The sequence below is a fragment of the Camelus ferus genome, chromosome 7 (genome assembly GCF_009834535.1).
Source record: "Camelus ferus isolate YT-003-E chromosome 7, BCGSAC_Cfer_1.0, whole genome shotgun sequence".
Classification (NCBI taxonomy): domain Eukaryota; kingdom Metazoa; phylum Chordata; class Mammalia; order Artiodactyla; family Camelidae; genus Camelus; species Camelus ferus.
The window spans coordinates 82963365-82982587 of NC_045702.1; the positions used below are offsets into that span (position 1 = coordinate 82963365).

Genomic DNA, 19223 nt, shown 5'->3' on the forward strand with positions numbered 1-19223 from the left:
GGTTCAGCAATGGCTTCTTAAACAGAGTTTTTAAATGCTTCTTCCTCTCCCCTCACCCAGTAACAGTTCTTACACTTCAGTTATATGGATTATAAATCTTCCAGGACTAAGATGGTCTTTGATAAACATCAAAGCTATTAAAATTCAGCTCTGGGTGAACTTTTCTCCTGTTTTATGTGTTGTGTCTTCCTAACAAGACTCTATATTTACCTGCAAGGACAAACTGTATTAACTGTCTTGGATTCAACATAATACAATGTGCGGCAAGTGGTAAGCATTTCACAGACAACAAAGACTGCTTCTTTCTTGCTCCAAAAGTGAAAGGGCTCAACGGCTTTAAGGAAGTGTTGGAATAATCACCCTAAACATATAAAACTGCTGATGATATTGCTGTGGGCAAAGTGATAATAAGCCACTCCTTGTGTTATAAAAGAATGAACATAGCAACATGCTTTGTCCGTGATTCCAGCCTGACGGAACCCTAAAATTGGAGACTGTGATTTGTGACAAATGGACCTGAGTCAAGGACAAGATTTCCTTAATGAATAGGCTTTATTGAGTTAGTCACCGAGGGAGTAAACATGCACAACTTGGTATCAGGGCTTATCGTCAGGACACGTATGGGCAGGCTTCCCGTGACCTCCCTCACTCCATCCCAGCTTGTGCTCGCTCCGTGGCTGAACCATGGCACAAATATTAGCTATGGTCAAAACTCTGGATAAACTGATAAAGCTTCTCGGTGGAAGGTAATTTAAAAGTTGAAGGTCATTAGCCAAGCTTGTTTTTCAACAAATATTACACTTTGCATTTGTCATAGATACCCTCAAACAAGAATAGCCCTTCACGATTTTTTTCTCCCCTAACACACATAATAAATGACACCTACAAGCCCAGATACTCTTCCAGGCTATAGAATAAATAAGTACATTTGCTGTAACACTCTTTCTCCCCTGTTCAGGGAAGCAAGGAGAAAACTATTATACGATTAAGTGTAAATCCACCCTAATTTGTATTGAAAATTAATGACTTTAATTCAGTTCTTAGATGTAACAAACTACCTGCTAAACACCTCGCGATCAATTACTATTCTGAATTACAGGGGGGTGACGTCACACAGAGACACCCTGCTGGGGGGAAAGATACTGTTGGTACACAGTTCAAGAGGATTTACATGAAAAATCTTATCAAGGGATCCTATAATGAATTTGAACAGAGCCAGATGTTTAATCAGTGGCTCACTGGTACTATCCAAATAAAATAATTAATGCACTGCTTTGCTGATTCCTTTAGTATTAGGAGACCCTCAACAGATCTCTGAAAATTACTACCCATGAATACTGACTGCTTCGAGCTCTCACTTTTGGGAATCCTATACCTGCCTACCCATGAACAAAGAAGAAATTTCAAAGAAGAAATTTCTGAAAGAAATGAAACATTAGCAGTGTGTCATTTGAAGACCATATGATTAATATTTGCTTTATTACTGAAATTTTTTAAAGAGAGGTTTTACATATCAATCTTCCTGTTGAAAATAACTTAATAATCTGTATTATTACAGATTATTAACCTTACACCATACACAAAAAATAACTCAAAATGGATCAAAGACATAAATCTAAGAGCTGAAATTATAAAATTCTGAAAGCTCTATGACACTGAACTTGGCAATGATTTCTTGGATATGACACTAAAAACATAGCAACAAAATAAAAAAATAGATAAACTGGACTACATCAGAATTTTAAACTTTTGTGCATAAAAGGGTATTTTATCAACGGAATATCAATAGAATAAACATGCAACTGTCAACAGAATAAAAAGGTAACCCACAGAATTGGAGAAAATATTTGCAAATCACATATCTGATAAGGAATTCATATCCAGAATATACAAAAAACAAATCCTAATACTGAACAACAAAAACTGAGCAAATTCAAAACTGGGCTAAGGGCTTGAACTGACATTTCTCCAAAGAAGACATAAAACTAGCCAATAAGCACATGAAAAGATGCTGAGCATCACTACTCGTTGGGGAAATGCAAATCAAGATCACAATGAGATACTTCACACCCATTAAAGTGTTGCTTTTTTTTTAAAGCAGAAAATAACAAGTGTTGCCGAGGATGTGGAGAAATTGAAACCCTCACATACTGCTGGTGGGGATGTAAGATGGTGCAACTGCTGAGGAAAACAGTACAGTGATCCCTCAAAAACTTAAAAATAGAATCACTACTATATGATCCAGCAATTCCACTCCTGGGTATACACCCAAAAGAAATGAAAGGACTCAAAAACAGATATTTGAACACCCATGTTCATAGCAGCATTATAAACAATGGCCAAAAAGGATCCAATCAATTGATGAAAGGATAAACTACACATGGGTGTGTGTGTATGTGTGTGTGTCTGTGTGTGTACACATACACACACACACACACACAATGGAACATTATTCAGCCTTTAAAAAGAGTGAAATTCTTATACATGTTATAACATAGATGAACCTTGAAGACATTATACTAAGTCAAATGAGCCAGACACAAAAAGACAACTATTACATGATTCTACTCATATGAAGTATCTAGAAAAGTCAAGTTTGCACAGACATGACGTAGAATAGTGGTTACCAGGGGCTGGGGTGAGCAGGGTAATGAAAATACTGCGTAATGGGCACAGTTTCAGTCTGAGATGATGAAAAAGTTCTGGAGGGGGACAGTGGTGATGTTTGCACAACAATGTGAATATACTTAATGCCACTGAACTGTGTACACTTACAAAATGGTAAATTTTATGTTATGTATATTTTACTATAGTTTCTTAAAAAATGAAATGGGAATGAAAATTCAGTATAGAAGGCAAATTCTGAAGCCACATTTCCTCCGAAGGGTCCTTGCTGATCCTGGAAAATTAGAACCTTTGTTTTGACTGATTCTCAGGATGACCAATACAGAAATAAAAGTGAGGACCATCTAACCTAAGACCTTCCTCACAATAAGCTGGAAACCCAAAGGGCCACATCTTTAAATGAGAATAACCTGAAGAGATTACAACCTAGGATCAAGTAGTCTAATGAATTTCCCTTCGTTAATAGCTAACATTTAATGAGCCCTTACCGTGTGCCAGGGTCTTCACCAAATGCTTTACATAATTAACTCATTTCTCTGAAAGAATGCTATTATTATCATCATCATTTCAAAGACAGGAAGCTAAGGGGCACAAAAGTCAAGTAATTTGCCACGGTTTTCATTCCAGTTACTATTGCTACATCACAAATTACACCAAATGCAGTGGCTTGAAAAATAATTTTATCATATGTGAAATCTGTAGGGGAGGAATTTGGACAGGGCACAAAGGTAACGCACAATGTCTGAGGCTACAACTAAGAAGACCAGCAACTAGGTATGTCTCAGTGGCCGGTGGCTGGAGTCATCTGGTAAAATCTTCACTTGCAAGAAGTGATCAGACTGTTCATACGACTGTCATTTAGAATCTCAGCTGGAGCTGTCAACTGGAGCACCCGCCTATGGCCTCCCTTGTGTCCTGGGCTTTCTTCACAGCATAGCAGCTCCACACAGTAGGACATCTTACATGGCAACACGGGGATCCAAGTGCAAGTACCCCAGAAAACGAGGTGGAGGCTAAATTGCCTTTCTGACCTAGGCTCACACATCACTCAGCACTTCTGCCACATTCCATTAGTCATAAGCAAATCACAGGCCTGTGCGGACTGGAGAGGAAAAGATAGAGGCCCCTCCTCTCAGTGGAGGAGTGTCAAGGTCACAGACTATAAAGAGCAGGGGGTGGGCAGTGCAGCCATCTTTGGAAAATATACCAGCATCTTATAGCAGAGATGCACAGTGCACGTTCTTAACTACCGTACCTCGGCTGCTAGCTCAAAAAGCGGCACTCTTCATAGTGCTTAACGGCCATGCTCTTGACCTAATCCAAAAGCTTTAGTGTACATGCAATCCCATTCAGAATCTGGAACAGGCAAAGGGACCAAGGGGAGAATGAGTTCTGAAGAAGCTTCTTTAGGCTACAATCCTTTCATGTTCATTCCCCTCTGGAAGCCAGCAGTGAAGACAGAGGATTCTCTATATTACCAAGGAAAACAAAGTGTCTCTTATCATCTCTCCACCATGACAGTTCCCAGTGGTGGCCAATTTCATCATAAAAATCAATTTAAGTGTTCCTGAAAAAAGCAAAGGGATGCCCCATCGACATCTTACTCTCATAGACTTGACTTTTGGTCCACTCACCATCATCTGGTGTCCAATATTATATACCTAACCCAAATCAGACTTTGATCTCTAAGGTCTCATTAAAACTTCCACGCAACCACTATGGAAAACTGTATGCAGGTTCCTTAAAAAGCTAAAAATAGAGCTACCATCTGATCCAGCAATCCCACTCCTGGGCATACATCTGGAAAAGATGAAAAGTCTTAATTTGAAAAGATACATGCACCCCAATGTTTATAGCAGCATTATTTACAACAGCCAAGACATCGAAGCAACTTGTGTCCATCAACAGATGAATGGATAAAGAAAATGTAGTATTAGATAACAGAATATTAGTTAGCCATAATAAAGAATGAAATCATGCCTTTTGTAGCAACATGGATGGACCTAGAGAATATCATACTAAGGGAAATGAGTCAGACAGAGAAAGACAAATATATGATATCAGTTATATGTGGAATCTAAAATATGATACAAATGAAATCTACAAAACAGAAATAGACTCAAAGACACAGAAAACAAACTTACGGTTAACAAAAGGGAAAGGATAGCGGGTATAAATTAGGAGTATGGGATTAACAGATACAAACCCTCAGGTAATAATGTATAATGGAAAATAATCTGACAAAATATACATATTGCTGAACCACTTTGCTGTACATCCAAAACTAACACAATATTGTAAATCAATACTCCAATAAAAAAGAAAAAACTTCCACAATAAAAGATCCACATTGTTTACAAATAAATGAACAAGCCGTTCATACTCAGATGGAAATCTTAAGTCTAAGAGCAAGTTTCCAGAACCTTTTTGGGGGGACTGAGAAGTTAAAGGAGCCATTCAAAACAAATAATAATTTTTTATCACTTTATATCACATGTACTTAATCAAAAGTGACTGCTAATTTCTCTGACAATTTCAAGGGGTTTGGAAAGAGTGGGATGGAGAGGACTGGAGAATCAGGCTATTTAGAGACTCTCCACTGTTAAATTTTTCAGAATCAGATCCCTGGTACAAAGCCAGGCAAACGCAAGCTGCAAACTGACTCACTGGACTAAAAACCCACCCTTCGTTAGCTGCCAAGGAAGAATAATGTTTTAAGTGGTATAGTTATTATTTGGGCTGTGAATAAATACCTCCTCGTTAACAGTTCCTCAGAATACTATTCTGAAAAACCTTGGGGTTACCAAGGAATTTCATTAAATCTGTGTTATTTTTCATGGAAAATAATAAAACCATTATCTTCAATAAAGTGTTGGTTGATACGAAGAGAAAAAGCAAGAATGCCTTCCCTCTATTTTGGTTTATACACTAGGTGAAGGCATGAAAACACAGTCAGCTAAATGCATCTGTGGTTTATTTACTGAGAAACACTGGCAAAATTCGCGTAACTGGTTAAGTGTTACTTATTTGGAAATGCGGGTGTAGCAGTAATTTTTAAAAACGGCTTTACTAGTTTTTTTATTTTAAGAATTCAAGTCAAATTTTCATTTTGAATAAAATTTCAATTAACACAAACAACTTGAGCTGGACTATTAACACAACCAAACAGCAGAGGAGACATTTAATGAAAAAACTCCCCTGTTATCACTTTGCCCACGTGGCTTTTTCCAGAGGGACTGTGTTCTGGCTACGTGCGGCTGGCTTTGTTTCCTTCAATAAACTAGAGAAGGGAAAAAGGTGGGGAGGAGAATGTGACAATCAGACTTAATCCACACCCGGCTGCCATATGTCACTTTTTGTCCTTTGCTGCTTCATTGATTATTCATGAATTCACTACCTGAAAAGTGCTATATTTATCTTTACAGCCACAAAGCTGTCAATTCAGTTCCAAGTGTGCCTGCCTTTGTCTTCAGTGAAGTGCACAGTTTGGGAGAAAAAGGACTTGTGTATACGACACTGTTCTACGCTATAAAACAGGTAAAAAAAAAAAAATCGATATAGCATAGGTGAGTTTCAATGTTGATATTATTATTCCTTAATGACTGCTACATCAGAAGAAAAATGGAGTCCTGCCTTTTACAGCCTTTGGCCTCTAAGGATTTCCAGAAATGCCCTAAACCCTCCTCCCTCTTGTATTTTGTAATCAATGGTCTTACTGTTTCCATTTCTTTTCTTCTTTTATACATGCTTATTTCTGGCATGTATCCTCTGCTATTAAGTTACCTGCTCGAAGCTACCTGGGTTCCAATCACTGCTTCCCTGAGATGCATTACATCAGCTCTAGCTCAGAATCTGCCTGAAAGATTCCTTCTCCCACGTACAGTCACTGCCTTGAAAGATTCTACAAGTCGTTCAAATTCCAACTTGCTTGCCGGCACCAACAAAAGACATACTTTTGGAAAAGCAGAGACATTCAGCTTTCATCACTAACTACCAGATGAGAAGATCCGGAAAACAAGCTTGCCTAAAGACATTTTAAATGCTTTCCCGATGGCTTCAAGCTTAAAACCACCACCACAAATCCATCATATTTGTCCAGAGGGAGAAAGATCAGAGGGAGAGAATGATTAAAGATATACCTGCATCCTAAAAAAAAAAAATCTTTGAATAGCTTGAAAGATAAAAAAAAAAAGCAAAGTGAACTCTACACTCCAACATTACTCTTATTTCAAAGTTTTATGGTAACAAAGCCAAAAATGTAAATTGAAATTAATTTTCCATAAGTGTGCTCAACAGTAATTTTGACAGGAAACTTTCATGTGATATTTTTAACAGTTGGTGACTGAAGATGAAGAGAAAACAAACAGCACTTCAGGAACAGTTCTAACATATCAGGCATTCCTCCATGCTTTATTTCAATTAATCTTTTGAGGATCCCAAAACCTAAAAGTCTCTTTCTAATTCAAGAATGTGATTAAGACCTGTACCTTCATTAACAGGAAATGAAGCAGAGAGAGCCTTGATATTTCAAACTCCACTGTGATGTAAGACGAAGTCATCAAATTCCTAAAGTGATTAAGGTATGAGACCAATGTTTATGCCTAAGAAAGCAAAAGCAAAAAAAAAGATTCAAACGCAGCTTGAATGCTTTCATGTTTAAGAAAAAATGTAACTGCAGAGATCTATCCGTGTTAGCACCTAATTGTTCTATAGAATTATCTACCTCCAGAAGCCCCGAACCTGTTTGTTGTTTTCCAAATGCATCACCAGTTGTTCGGTCAGCCAGGATGAACACCTGGCCTCTTCAGTCACCCTGCTTTCATTAGTCAGGATTAAGTTCAACTGCACATAGCCGTGGACAACAAGAGCAAAAACAGACAATTAGACAAAGCCAATGGCTTACACAAGATGGGAAGTAATTGTATTCCCACAAAAAGAAGCCCCGATGTAGTCATCGGGTGAACAGCAGTTCACAGTGTCGGGCTCTTTCCCTCTTGATGATGTGCCCTTCTCAACAAGCGCCCCCCACCTCAAGGTCCAAGATGGCTGCCTGAGCTCCTGCTGTCACATGCCCATAATAGCCAGTAGGAAAGAGGGGAAGCAGGGCTCAATCCTTTCCATAACACTTTCTAGAAGTTGCACACAATGCTTCCTTCATCACATTAGTCTAAATTTAGTGATATATTCACATCGAGCTACAAAAAGAACTTGAAAATGCAATCTTTTCATTGAGCAATATTTCCAACTTAAAACCAGGGTTCTAGTATACAAAGGAAGAAGAAAACATTTGCCACAATTAGCACACACCCTCCAAGACACTTCACTCTTACTCCACACATCCATGGCCTCTCAGCTCTTCATCCTTATGTAGCTGAGTCAGGCCAATCAGTGTGGCTGTAATTTACCTTATCATCATCTTCGCTTGAGCTATGACATCTGAACTGAGCTCCTTGAGCCAGGTGGAAATTAGCTATTCCATTTGGACACAGAAACTAAAGAACAATACCGACTGGCATAAGCGTGGAGTCATCTGAGTGGGAGGCACCACAGCTTTTCCTTCAGGCTCACACATGCCATCCTGGCAAGGAGGAACTCTCTGCTCTTCCACGCAAATGTACTAAGGCCCCTTAGGGGAAGAGACAGTGACTGCAATCTGGTGTCTGCACATCTGTGGGGAATCTTGCTGAGGTCTAGTGGTCAGAGATGAGGGTCTGCACAGGACAGGAAATCAAGTCTGCATGTCAGGAAATACTTCTCAGTTGGCAGAATGTTGGGCCAGAATCAAAAAAATTGCCAACCCAGAATTCTATACTCAACACAAGTATTTCCCACAAAGGAAGGCAAAATAAAACTTTTCCAGACAAATAAAAGCTAACAGAATTCACTGAAAGCAGACTTGCGCTGTGAGAATTTTTTAATTGAAATATATGTGACACATACTATTGTGTAAATTTAAGGTATACAACATGTTAATTAGATATTCATATACTGTAATATGATTACCACTGTAGCAGTAATCAGCACCTCTATCATGTTACATAATTATCATTTCTTTTTAGTGGTTGGAATAACTAAGTTTCAGTCTCTTAGTAAGTTTGATGATTATAATACAACATCATTTATATTCACTGTACTGTGCATTAAAACTCTAGGACTTATTTATTACCCATTCCAAGTTTACCCCCTTAAAAATCTGTCCTACTGGTCCAACACCCATCCTCTGGTACCCACCATTTTAGTCTTTCTTTTTACAAGTTTAATTTTTTAGATTCTTTGTATAAGTGATATCATGTAATATTTATCTTTCTCTGCCTGACTTTTCTCACAAGAAATACTAAATAAAGTTCTTTCAGCAAAAGGAAAATCTCAAATGGAAATTTGGAACTACAAAAAGGAGTAAAAGCAACAAAGAGGGCTACAATGGAAGATACATGGCTAAATGTTAAGGACAATATTTTCTCATTTTTGGTCTTTTTAAAGATTAATTGGAAGTGATGTCAGCAAGATGGCAGAATAGGAATCTTTTTACAATCTATAAGAATATCAATCATCACGTTGTATACTTTAAATATATTACAGTTTTATCAGTTATATCTCAATAAGGCTGGAAAAAAACTAACTGGCTGTTTAAAGCAAACTTAATAATAAAGTATACAGGCTTATAACATGTAAAAATAAAATATATAACAAAATAGCACAAGATAAGGGTGTAGAATAGAAGTGTATTTTTCTAAGGTTCTTGGGTGAAATGGTATATTACTTGAAGGCAAATTAATAGTTCAACATTTATTGTAAACCCTAAAGTAACTACTTAAAAATAAAGCAAAAGGTATGGCTAATAAGTCAATGATGGAGATAAAAATGGAATCACAAAAAAACACTCAATCAGAAAGAAAGCAGGAAAATATGAAGAAAGAGGACAAAGACAGAGGAGACACACAGAAAACAAAGAGCAAGATGGCAGATTCACACTTGGCCATATTGACAATAAACGTAAACTGTCTAAACACTATGATTAAAAGCCAGAGATTATCATAATGGATGAAAGAAAAAAAGCAAAACTATGATATGCCATCTTCAAGAATTAGTTGGTCAATGACAATAACTAGTGACCCCAAGGTCTACAAAAATATAGAATATCTTCTTCCCTATACCTGGGAAATTACTGGATAGTGCAGGAAGGAGGGCCCAGAAAAGTCCTCATTTCATATTGGGTCAAGAAATTTTACATCAATAAAAAATTTCCCTGCCAGGGAGTGAACAAATGCAGAAAGTCAGAATTAGGAATTCTGCCTTCCTGGTAGCCCTAACTTAGAAATGTGCTGAGAAGACAGAAGCTTTGGGTGAATTTAAGCCTCCCAGCCACACAGATATTAAGTGACCTACACTGACTCACTGAGGCTTCTGCAAAATTAAGTCCCCAACACCAATGAGCTCTACAACAGTCATTGGGCAATGAGAAAAAAAACTGGGTGCTGCATCGAGTCAAGGACTGCATCACTCGCAGGAGCTAATAGATGTGTTGGCCACATCCTGGCAAGTCAGTGTCAAACGTGCACTTTTTAGCCTGCTAAGCAAGCGAAATAGGTAACCAGGCAATGGCCCAGCATTTTCCTCCTCTGTCAAATAAGAAGCAAGATAAACATTTCACTCAGTCTCTTTCATAAATAGCAAGCCTCTGCAGTCATATGGGTAGTTTCCCTGATAAACATCACAAGGTGACAAAAAAGTTCTTTTATTTTAACTGAAGTATGGTTAGTTTACAATGTTGTGTCAATTTCTGGTGTACAGCATAATGCTTCAGCCATACATACACATATTCCTTTTCATTATAGGTTACTATAAGATATTGAATAGTTCACTGTGCTATATAATAAAAAAAAAAACTGTTGTTTATTTTATATACAGTAGCTAGTATCTGCAAATCTCGAACTCCCAATTTATCCCCTCCCAACCCTTTTCTCCCACTGGTAACCAGTAAGTTTGTTATCTGTGTCTGTGAGTCTGTTTCTGTTTTGGAAATAAGTTTGTGTCTTTTTCTTTTAGATTCCACATATAAGTGGTATCATGTGGTATTTTTCTCTCTCTTTCTGGCTTATTTCACTTAGAATGACAATCTGCAGGTCCATTCACATTGCAGCAAATGGCATTATTTTAGGCCTTTTTATGGCTGAGTAGTATTCCTTTGTATACATAAACAACAATTTTTTTATCCAGTCATGTGTGGATGGACATTTAGGTTGTTTCCATGTCTTGACTATTGTATACAGTGCTACTATGAACATTGGGGTGCACACATCTTTTTGAATTAAGAGTTCCCTCCAGATATATGCCCAGGAGTGAGACTGTTGGATCATATGGTAAGTCTATTTTTAGCTTTTTAAGGAATCTCCATACTGTTTTCCACAGTGGCTGCACCAAAGTGCATTCCCACCAGCAGTGTAGGAGGGTTTCCTTGTCTCCACACCCTCTCCAGCATTTATCATTTGTGGACTTTTGAATGATGGCCATTCTGACTGGTGTGAGGTGGTAACTCATTGTAGTTTTGATCTGTATTTCTCCAATAATTAGCAATGTTGAGTATTTTTCATGTACCTATTGGCCATTTGTACATCTTCACTGGAGAAATGCTTGTTTATGTCTTCTGCACATTTTTGGATTAGGTTGTTTTTTTGTTATTAAGTTGTATGAGCTGTTTGTATATTCTGGAGATTAAGCCCTTGTCAGTCACATCATTTGCAAATATTTCTTTCCATTTAGTAAGTGGTCTTTTTGTTTTGTTTATAGTTTCCTTTGCTGTGCAAAAGCTTATAAGTTTAATTAGGTCCCTTTTGTTTATTTTTGCTTTTATTTCTATTGCGTGAGTAGACTGCCCTAGGAGAACATTGCTAAGATTTATGTGAGAGAATGTTTTGCCTATATTTTCTTCTAGGAGGTTTATAGTGTTTAAATTTTGTCTTATATTTAAGTCTTGACTTCAATAAAAAAATACATATATATGAAAAAAATTTCTTGAAGCAAGGCAGGACTACTGGATCAGCATCTGACACTAGCAGACCCATTTCAAAATTTTATGTAGCCTCTTAACATGGGTTGTCTTTGTGGATGACTTTTTGAGGAGCAGTATAAATGCCTGTATTAGTTTTCTGTGGCTACTGTAACAGATTACCACAAACTCAGTGGCAAAAAACAGCACAGATTTATGACCTCACAGTTGTTAATCAGAAGTCTGACACAGTCTAACACTGGGCTAAGACCAAGGTGTCAGTAGCATGCATCTTTTCTGGGGGCTCTATGGAAGAATTTGTTTCTTTGCCTTTTCCACCTTGTAGATGTCATCTGCTTTCCTTGACTCGTGGTCCCTCCCTCCATTCTCAAAGCTAGCCACAGTAGGCCTAGTCCTTCTCACACTACTATCTCTCTGGGTCTCTCTTCCAATTCCCTCTTCCACTTCTAGGGAACCCTGTGATCACACTAAGATCACCAAGTTAATCCAGGATAATCTCTGTATTTTAAGGTCAGCTGAGTAGCAATCTTAATTCCCCTTTGCCATGTTACCTAACATATTCGGAGGTTGCAAGGATTAGAGCGTGAACATGGTGGGGACCGGGAGCTGGAGGGAGGTTGGGGATGGAGACATTATTCTGCCTACCACAGTGCCACGAGCAGTTTTCCATAGGGGTTTTTCCACCGATTTCCGTGGGTAAAGCAATACTGTTTAAAGGAGGGAAACCGCACAGATTGGAGGAAATACAAGTAACCATTGTGGTTCCAAGTCTATGCTTCTGCAGATCTTCAGGAAGCGGTGTGGACAAGGCTACCAAGGACTAATCGACAGTACTGCAGAATGGATTGAGTCAGAAGAAACACCAAGAAGCACAAAGAGACAAAAAAAAAAAAAAAAAAGTAGGGGGAGAGTCAAGGTTTGAGTCCAAGATTTGGTGCTAGCTACAAGGTCTCACTTATGCAAATCACTTAACTTCTATGTCCCACTTCCTCATCCATAAAATGAAAAAGTTGATCTAAATTATCCTCCAAGGTCTCTTCCAAGTCAGAACGCTGTGATGTAATGCAATAGGGGAGAAAGGGAAAAAAGAGACCAGGAAGATTATTCTCCTTAAATTTAAAACCAGGGCTTAGCATTTCATCTTCCCATGGGGATGGAGAATAGAAAAGTAGACTTTTTTATTTGAAGGCCAAATAAATAACACCTTGAAACATCTAAGTGTGTGGAAAAATCTGACTCCATAGCATCATTTATTACTTAAATTTCCAACCCAATCCACGTAAGTTAAAAGAGCCAACAGATGACATATTCTGATGATTCTAATAATTCAAATATATAAAATGATAATATTATACTATTAGGAAAAGAGAGAAAGCTTTAGAAGGTTAACCAATCTTTTGTGTTGGGGAGAAAGGACTAAGAAATGTGGAGGAACCAGTTCCTAAGAAGTAGGAAGTGTTATTCAGGATGAATAATTTATGAGTTATGAAATTGGCAATCAACAGATTATTAAACACCTAGGACACAACCTTAAAAATTTAATCAAATGCCCACTCTACATGATTTCAGAATACTAATTTTAAAAAGACAAAGTATTGAAATATATTATGTAGTTAATCCCTATTACAAAAGAATACTGTCCACGATATGGAATGTTTATTGACAGTAGCAATTCTCAGATATTCAACGTAACTAAATCCCCAGAAACGGTACCTAGACTTTTTTCCAGAAAGAACTAATTATAATCATTAGCATCCTACACAAATGTGCCAGAAGAACACAGAAAAGTATAAAGAATTACAGACTACCTAAAAGTAAAGGGATAGCTCCTCCAAAATAATAATCTGGACATCCACTTTTTGGCCTCAATTAACACTTACATAAATATTAGTAAGGTAGGCTTTGAGAATTCAGAAGTAAATTTATCTGGGTAATTTACACAGCAAGGAAGTGACAGTTTTTTGTAACTAATTGCTTTTCAAAATGGTGACTGTATAAAAGAAAACTATACGGAGCCAGCACTTTTAAGGACATAGTAGCTGGAGTCAGGAATAGAGTATTTACAGAGGGATCATGAAATAAAGGTTGTGATTTCAGTAACAAATGTTTGGAAACCTGAGCTCTAGTCCCCATAATCTCCAAAGGCCTAGGTTTGCTCGCCTCTACAATCACAAATCTTCTAATATTTGAGAGGATGACAGCTAGCTATTTTTCATACTTACTGACGACAAATATTACCAGGTGTATACTATCAAATAAAAGCCTTATAATGGATAAGGGAATAAATTTGCTAGAAAGTATTGTTAAATGCTGCAACATGCCATCAGAAAGGCCTGTAAATTACTTTTTTGTTTAATAATAAGCTTTATTTTTAGAGCAGTTTTAGGTTCAAAGGAAAACTGAGTGCAAAGTACAGAGAGCTCCCATCCATCCCCTGTCCCATCCGCACAGCCTCCCCTACTATCAATATCCGGCACCAGAGTGGGACAGTTATCACAATCCATAAACCTGCAGGGACACATCATCATCATCTAAAGTTCACAGTTTACATTTAGGGTTCACTCTTGGTGTTAACATTCCTTGGGCTTTGGCAAATGTTCCACCATTACAGAATAGTGTCACTGCCCTGAAAGGCGTCTGACTTTGCCTGTTCACCTCTCCCTCCCCACCAGCCCCTGGCAACTACTGATCTTTCTACTCAAATTACTTTTTTTTTTTTTAAGGCCAAAGGCTTACTTACTTAGGACAATGCAGCCTAGAGTTGGGAAGACTTGTTTTACGGCCATTCGACATCCTAAGCTGTCTTTGCTCACTGTCACACAACATCACAGAGCACCTGAGCTATGTCACTGTTAGGCAGTACAGAGTAAGGAAACTGGCAAGAGGATGAAGATACTGCACTCCAGAAATGTAAAATTAATAACTACTGATACATTCATTACAGCAATATTCTGATACTGTACTCAGCTAAACTTCAAAGAATTTTAGAGACTGTGATGCAATGTGACTCTGAAAGCCAGCAAGCAGTATTTTTGACCCTACCATTTTTTCCAAATAGTCTTTAATATTTACAGTGTTATATTCAATTAGCTTTATTCTTCAACAGATGCTCAAGGTATGGCTAAAATCAAAGAAGCTGGTGTGTCCTGCTCCTGATGCTAACAAGGTGGCTTCATCATGTCCTACCAGCTTCTGCTTCCCAGCTCTCTGTCAAAGGAAAAATTAAGTTCATTGCATTGTTCATTCTGTAGGTCAAAAATCCAGCTTTTATTATTTTTTTTTAATAGCAGTGGTCAAAATGCTGGAAATTAACAAGCTGTCAAAAAGCAGCACCTGGCAATTTACATTTATTCGATGTATTTCACAGTTAAGAAAAACCATGGTGACCAGTCCTCAGAGCTCTCTCTTCCATGACTCAAGCCTGGCTTATGGCTGTTTTGCAAGCCCTAACCCTAGCCTCAGAACCACAGTCAGGCAGGTACGAAGACCCGAGCTGCACTGGTTCACTGGGTGAGGCCATGTCACGGAGAGCATGTCTCCACTTGCCAAAACAGCTCATTTCTAGTCAGGATAGGATAGAGCTGATGAATGAGAAGGCAGAAAAGTCTCTTACATGTCTCCAACTACAATGTACTGTCAGGAGACCAGTTTTCAGATAAAAAAATATGTTATCTTGGATTTTCAAGCCATTTTCTGTGTATCATGGCTGAGACTATTTCGATTTGCCATATAACCTAAGGCCAGTATACTTTGCTATGAATTCTTATTCAAGGTGGATGGCAAAAGGTCCTTTTAAACATCAACTCTCCCCTAGTAGAGGGGGAACAGTGACTAGAAGGGGTGGGGGGCACAAGTGTGGCTTCTGGATGCTAGTAATGTTCTGTCTCTAGATTTGAATGCTCATTACACAATGTGTGCAGGTGCGTACTTTTCAGTATTCATGCAATACTTTGATAACAAGCTCACGCCTAAACAAAAATCAAACATTCATCCATAGGATAAAAGAGTAATGAGTATGAATAGGCAATTCACAGAAACTCCAAAGGGCAATAAACTTTGAAAAGAAGCCGCAGCTCTCTCAAACTGCGGAACCCTTTCTCTATGCCCTCAGAAACATGTCTTATCATCCCCAATTACTCAACTTTTTCTCAGACCTTCCTGCTTGGGACACAACCCTGGCTGCACATACAATCACCTGAGAGTTAAAAAGAAATTACCTAAGCCTGAGCTCCACCCCAGACTATCTGAGTCAGAATTTCCGGGGGCTGGGACACAGGAAATGGTATGTTTACAAGCCCTCCCTGGTGATTTAAATGTGCAGCCAGGGTTAAAAGCCATTGCCAACTGAAACCTGGCTCTTCCTGCATCCCTCTTCACTCCAGGTGTCTTTATTCTCACACTCCTCTTCCCATTAGGCTGGAGGTAAGATGTTCTTATTTCTCGTTGCCACTTCCAAACCACTGTCTCAACTCCTCCCTAAAATTCTAGCTTTCAGTCTCATGTTATCAGACCATACCATCCCTAATTCTCCTGTTGCAATCATCAACATGACACCGCCAACCTCACTCCTTAAAGATTTTAGCTCCTGGCTGTAATAGCCTCTCTAACACTGTTCTCATCAAAATGCACGATAATTTAAGAAATCAAAAAACACCTTGAGACAAAAGAAAATGGAAAAACAATATACCAAAACTTGGAGGATGCAGCAAAATCAGTTCTAAGAGAGAAGTTCATCATAGGGATAAATGCCTACCTTAAGAAACAAGAAAAATCTCAAATGACCAGCCTAACATTACACCTCAAGGAACTAGAAAAAGAAAAACAAACGAAGCCCAAAGCCCAGAGTTTATAAAGGAAAGAAATACAAGATCCGAGCAGAAATAAATGAAAGAGACTAAAAAGACAAAGGGAATGCGGTTTGGTGCACCCATTGTGGCAAACAATATGGAGATTCCTCAAAAGACTAAAAATAGACTTACCATACGACCCACCTCTGGGCATATATCCAAAAGGAACCCTAATTCATAAAGACACCTGCACCCCAGTGATCACAGCAGCACCATTTACAAAGCCAAGATATGGAAACAAACTAAATGTCCATTGACAGATGACTGGATAAAGAAGTGGTGGTATATTTATACAATGGAATACTATTCAGCCATAAAAATGACAATATAATGCCATTTGCAGCAACATGGATGTCCTTGAAGAATGTCATTCTAAGTGAAGTAAGCCAGAAAGAAAAAGAAAAAGACCATATGATATCACTTGTATGTGGAATCTAATTTAAAAAAAAAAAAGAAGACAAATGAACATAAATATAAAACAGAAACAGACTCACAGACGTAGAATACAAACTTGTAGTTGCCAGGGGAAGGGGGGTGGGAAGGGATAGACTGGGAGTTCAAGATTTGTAAATACTGACAAGTGTATATAGAATAGATAAACAAGTTTATACTGTATAGCACAGGGACATATAGTCAAGATCTTGTAGTAGCTTATGGTGAAAATGAATCTATGTATATTCATATATGACTAAAAACTTGTGCTGTACACCAGAAATTGACACAACACTGTAAACTGATTATAACTCAAAAAAAAAGACAATGGAAAAGATCAATGAACTAATTTTTTCTCTGAAAAAATAAACAAAATTGACAAGCCTTTAGCTAGGCTCACCAAGAAAAAAAAAAAGGACTCAAATAAATAAAATCAGAAATGAAAGAGGAAATGTTACAAGTGATACCACAGAAATACAAAAGATCATGAAAGATTATTATGAACAGTTATATGCCAACAAATTTGACAACCTAGAAGAAATGGATAAATTCCTAGAAACAAAATATATGATGATTTAAATACCCACACAGATGATCCTTGACATTCTCCTCTCCTCTCAGAATCCCATCCTTCACTTGACCACAGCTACTCATTCCCACAGTCACAACCTAGAATTTGTCATTACCAATAACTTGAGTCCTTCGCAATCTCAATTTCTAGCATCCTACTCTCCAGCCACCCTCTATTTTTACAATGCACCTCCTCAAGTATCTTTACCCCAATATTTTAAAACCCTGGCTCTATGATCCATTGACCCTACCACCTTTTCACTGTCCCTCACCCAACCTAGAGTCCATGGTTCATGATTATAACCCACCTCTTTTGAACAGACCCTCAACTCTCCTGCCCCTCTTCTTCTATCATTATCACCAGGAAAACCCTAATCCTAGATAAATCCTACCTCCACCTTATCTGCACAGGTGAATTTGGCTGGAGGAAGAAAACAAACTTAACTCTGCTGACTGGCTTCACTATACACCAGTGACTCCAGGTGGGCCATGGTGAGCCTTGTAACCACAGACAATCTCTCTGGTCTCCTGGAGGATTGGGTCACGCCTTTTCCTCTCTTCTCACTTCTGCATCTCCATCCCCCTCCTCAGGCTCAGCAAAGGACCTTGCTTCCTAATTCACTGAGAAAATAAAAGCAATCAGAATCTATCAGTTTACCTACCTTTGTGCCAAAGTACACTTGCCTTCCCACTGCCACTATGGATGAACGGCTGTGCCCATCTAAAGTCAGTCTCTCTGCTGTTCTCCAGATCCCATCTCCTTTCATGTACTCAGCCTCATTCCAACAATCTCCTCTCTCTCTTATGCATCATCAGTTTCCCCTCATTTTATTATTCGTATCAGTATCAAACATGCTAAGTAGCTCCTATCTTTGAAAAAAAACTCTCTTAATCCCGTATCTTCTTTCAGCAACAGTCCCATTTCTCTACTCCTCCTTGGAGAGAAATTCTTCAAAAGAGATATCTATTTTTGCTAGCTCCAATTCCTGTCTTTCCATTCTCCATCGAGGACATACCCACCTGATCTTTATCTCCTCACTACTCCATAGAAAAAGCTCCTGTGAAAGTCTTGGACGACCCACACATTGGTAAAACCAAAGGTCAAGTCTCAGCAGTCATCTTACTTGATCTATAAGAGCACATCTGATGTCACCAACCAGCCCTGTTTTGAAACAGGTCCTACAGTAGGCTTCTAGGGCACGACTTACTCGGGTTCTCCTCCTCCTTACCGAGCACTCAATTTCAGTCTCTCTTGTTGGTAAGCCTCATCCTTCGGGCCTCTAAACACTGGTCTGGCCCAGAGCTCTTCTTGGACTTCTTTCCTATTTCCACATTCACTCCTTTATCCAATCTCGGGGCTTTAAACCACTCCTCTAGGCTGACATCCTTGTGTCTAGCTCAGACATCTTTGTACTCTACACTCATGTATCTACTGCCTGGTCAACATCTTAACCTGAAGGCTGGAGCTTGCGTGTTCAAAACCAAACTCCTCAGTCCTCGCTCCTCCCCAGACCTGCTTCTCCCAGGAATCCCTTTCACTGAAAAGCTGTCCTTGCCAAAAACTTTGTACTTTTTCTTTCCCATTCCACATCTAATATACCTGCGTATCTTGTTGACTCTACTTTCAAAGATATCCAGACTGTGAACACTTTGCACCACCTTCATCTCTACCCTGGACTAAGTCACCATCATCTCTTGCATCGATTAGAACAACCCACCTCCTAATTCGTCTCCTGGCTTCC

At 38.5% G+C, this 19223-nt stretch overlaps 1 protein-coding gene across 7 annotated transcripts in view; it reads right to left on the minus strand.

Annotated features, from left to right (window-relative positions):
* Positions 1 to 19223, minus strand: part of LOC102510163 (cytochrome c oxidase assembly factor 1 homolog) — a 90449-nt gene that overhangs the window by 33204 nt on the left and 38022 nt on the right. The window contains exon 1 of one of the 7 annotated variants that reach the window (XM_032484280.1): positions 7113 to 7133. The exons of the other annotated variants lie outside the window; for them this stretch is intronic. Coding sequence (XP_032340171.1) covers positions 7113 to 7118 — 6 coding nt within the window. The 5' untranslated portion in view covers positions 7119 to 7133. Of the gene's footprint in view, positions 1 to 7112; positions 7134 to 19223 lie in introns of those variants that run through there. 7 annotated transcript variants of the gene reach the window in all.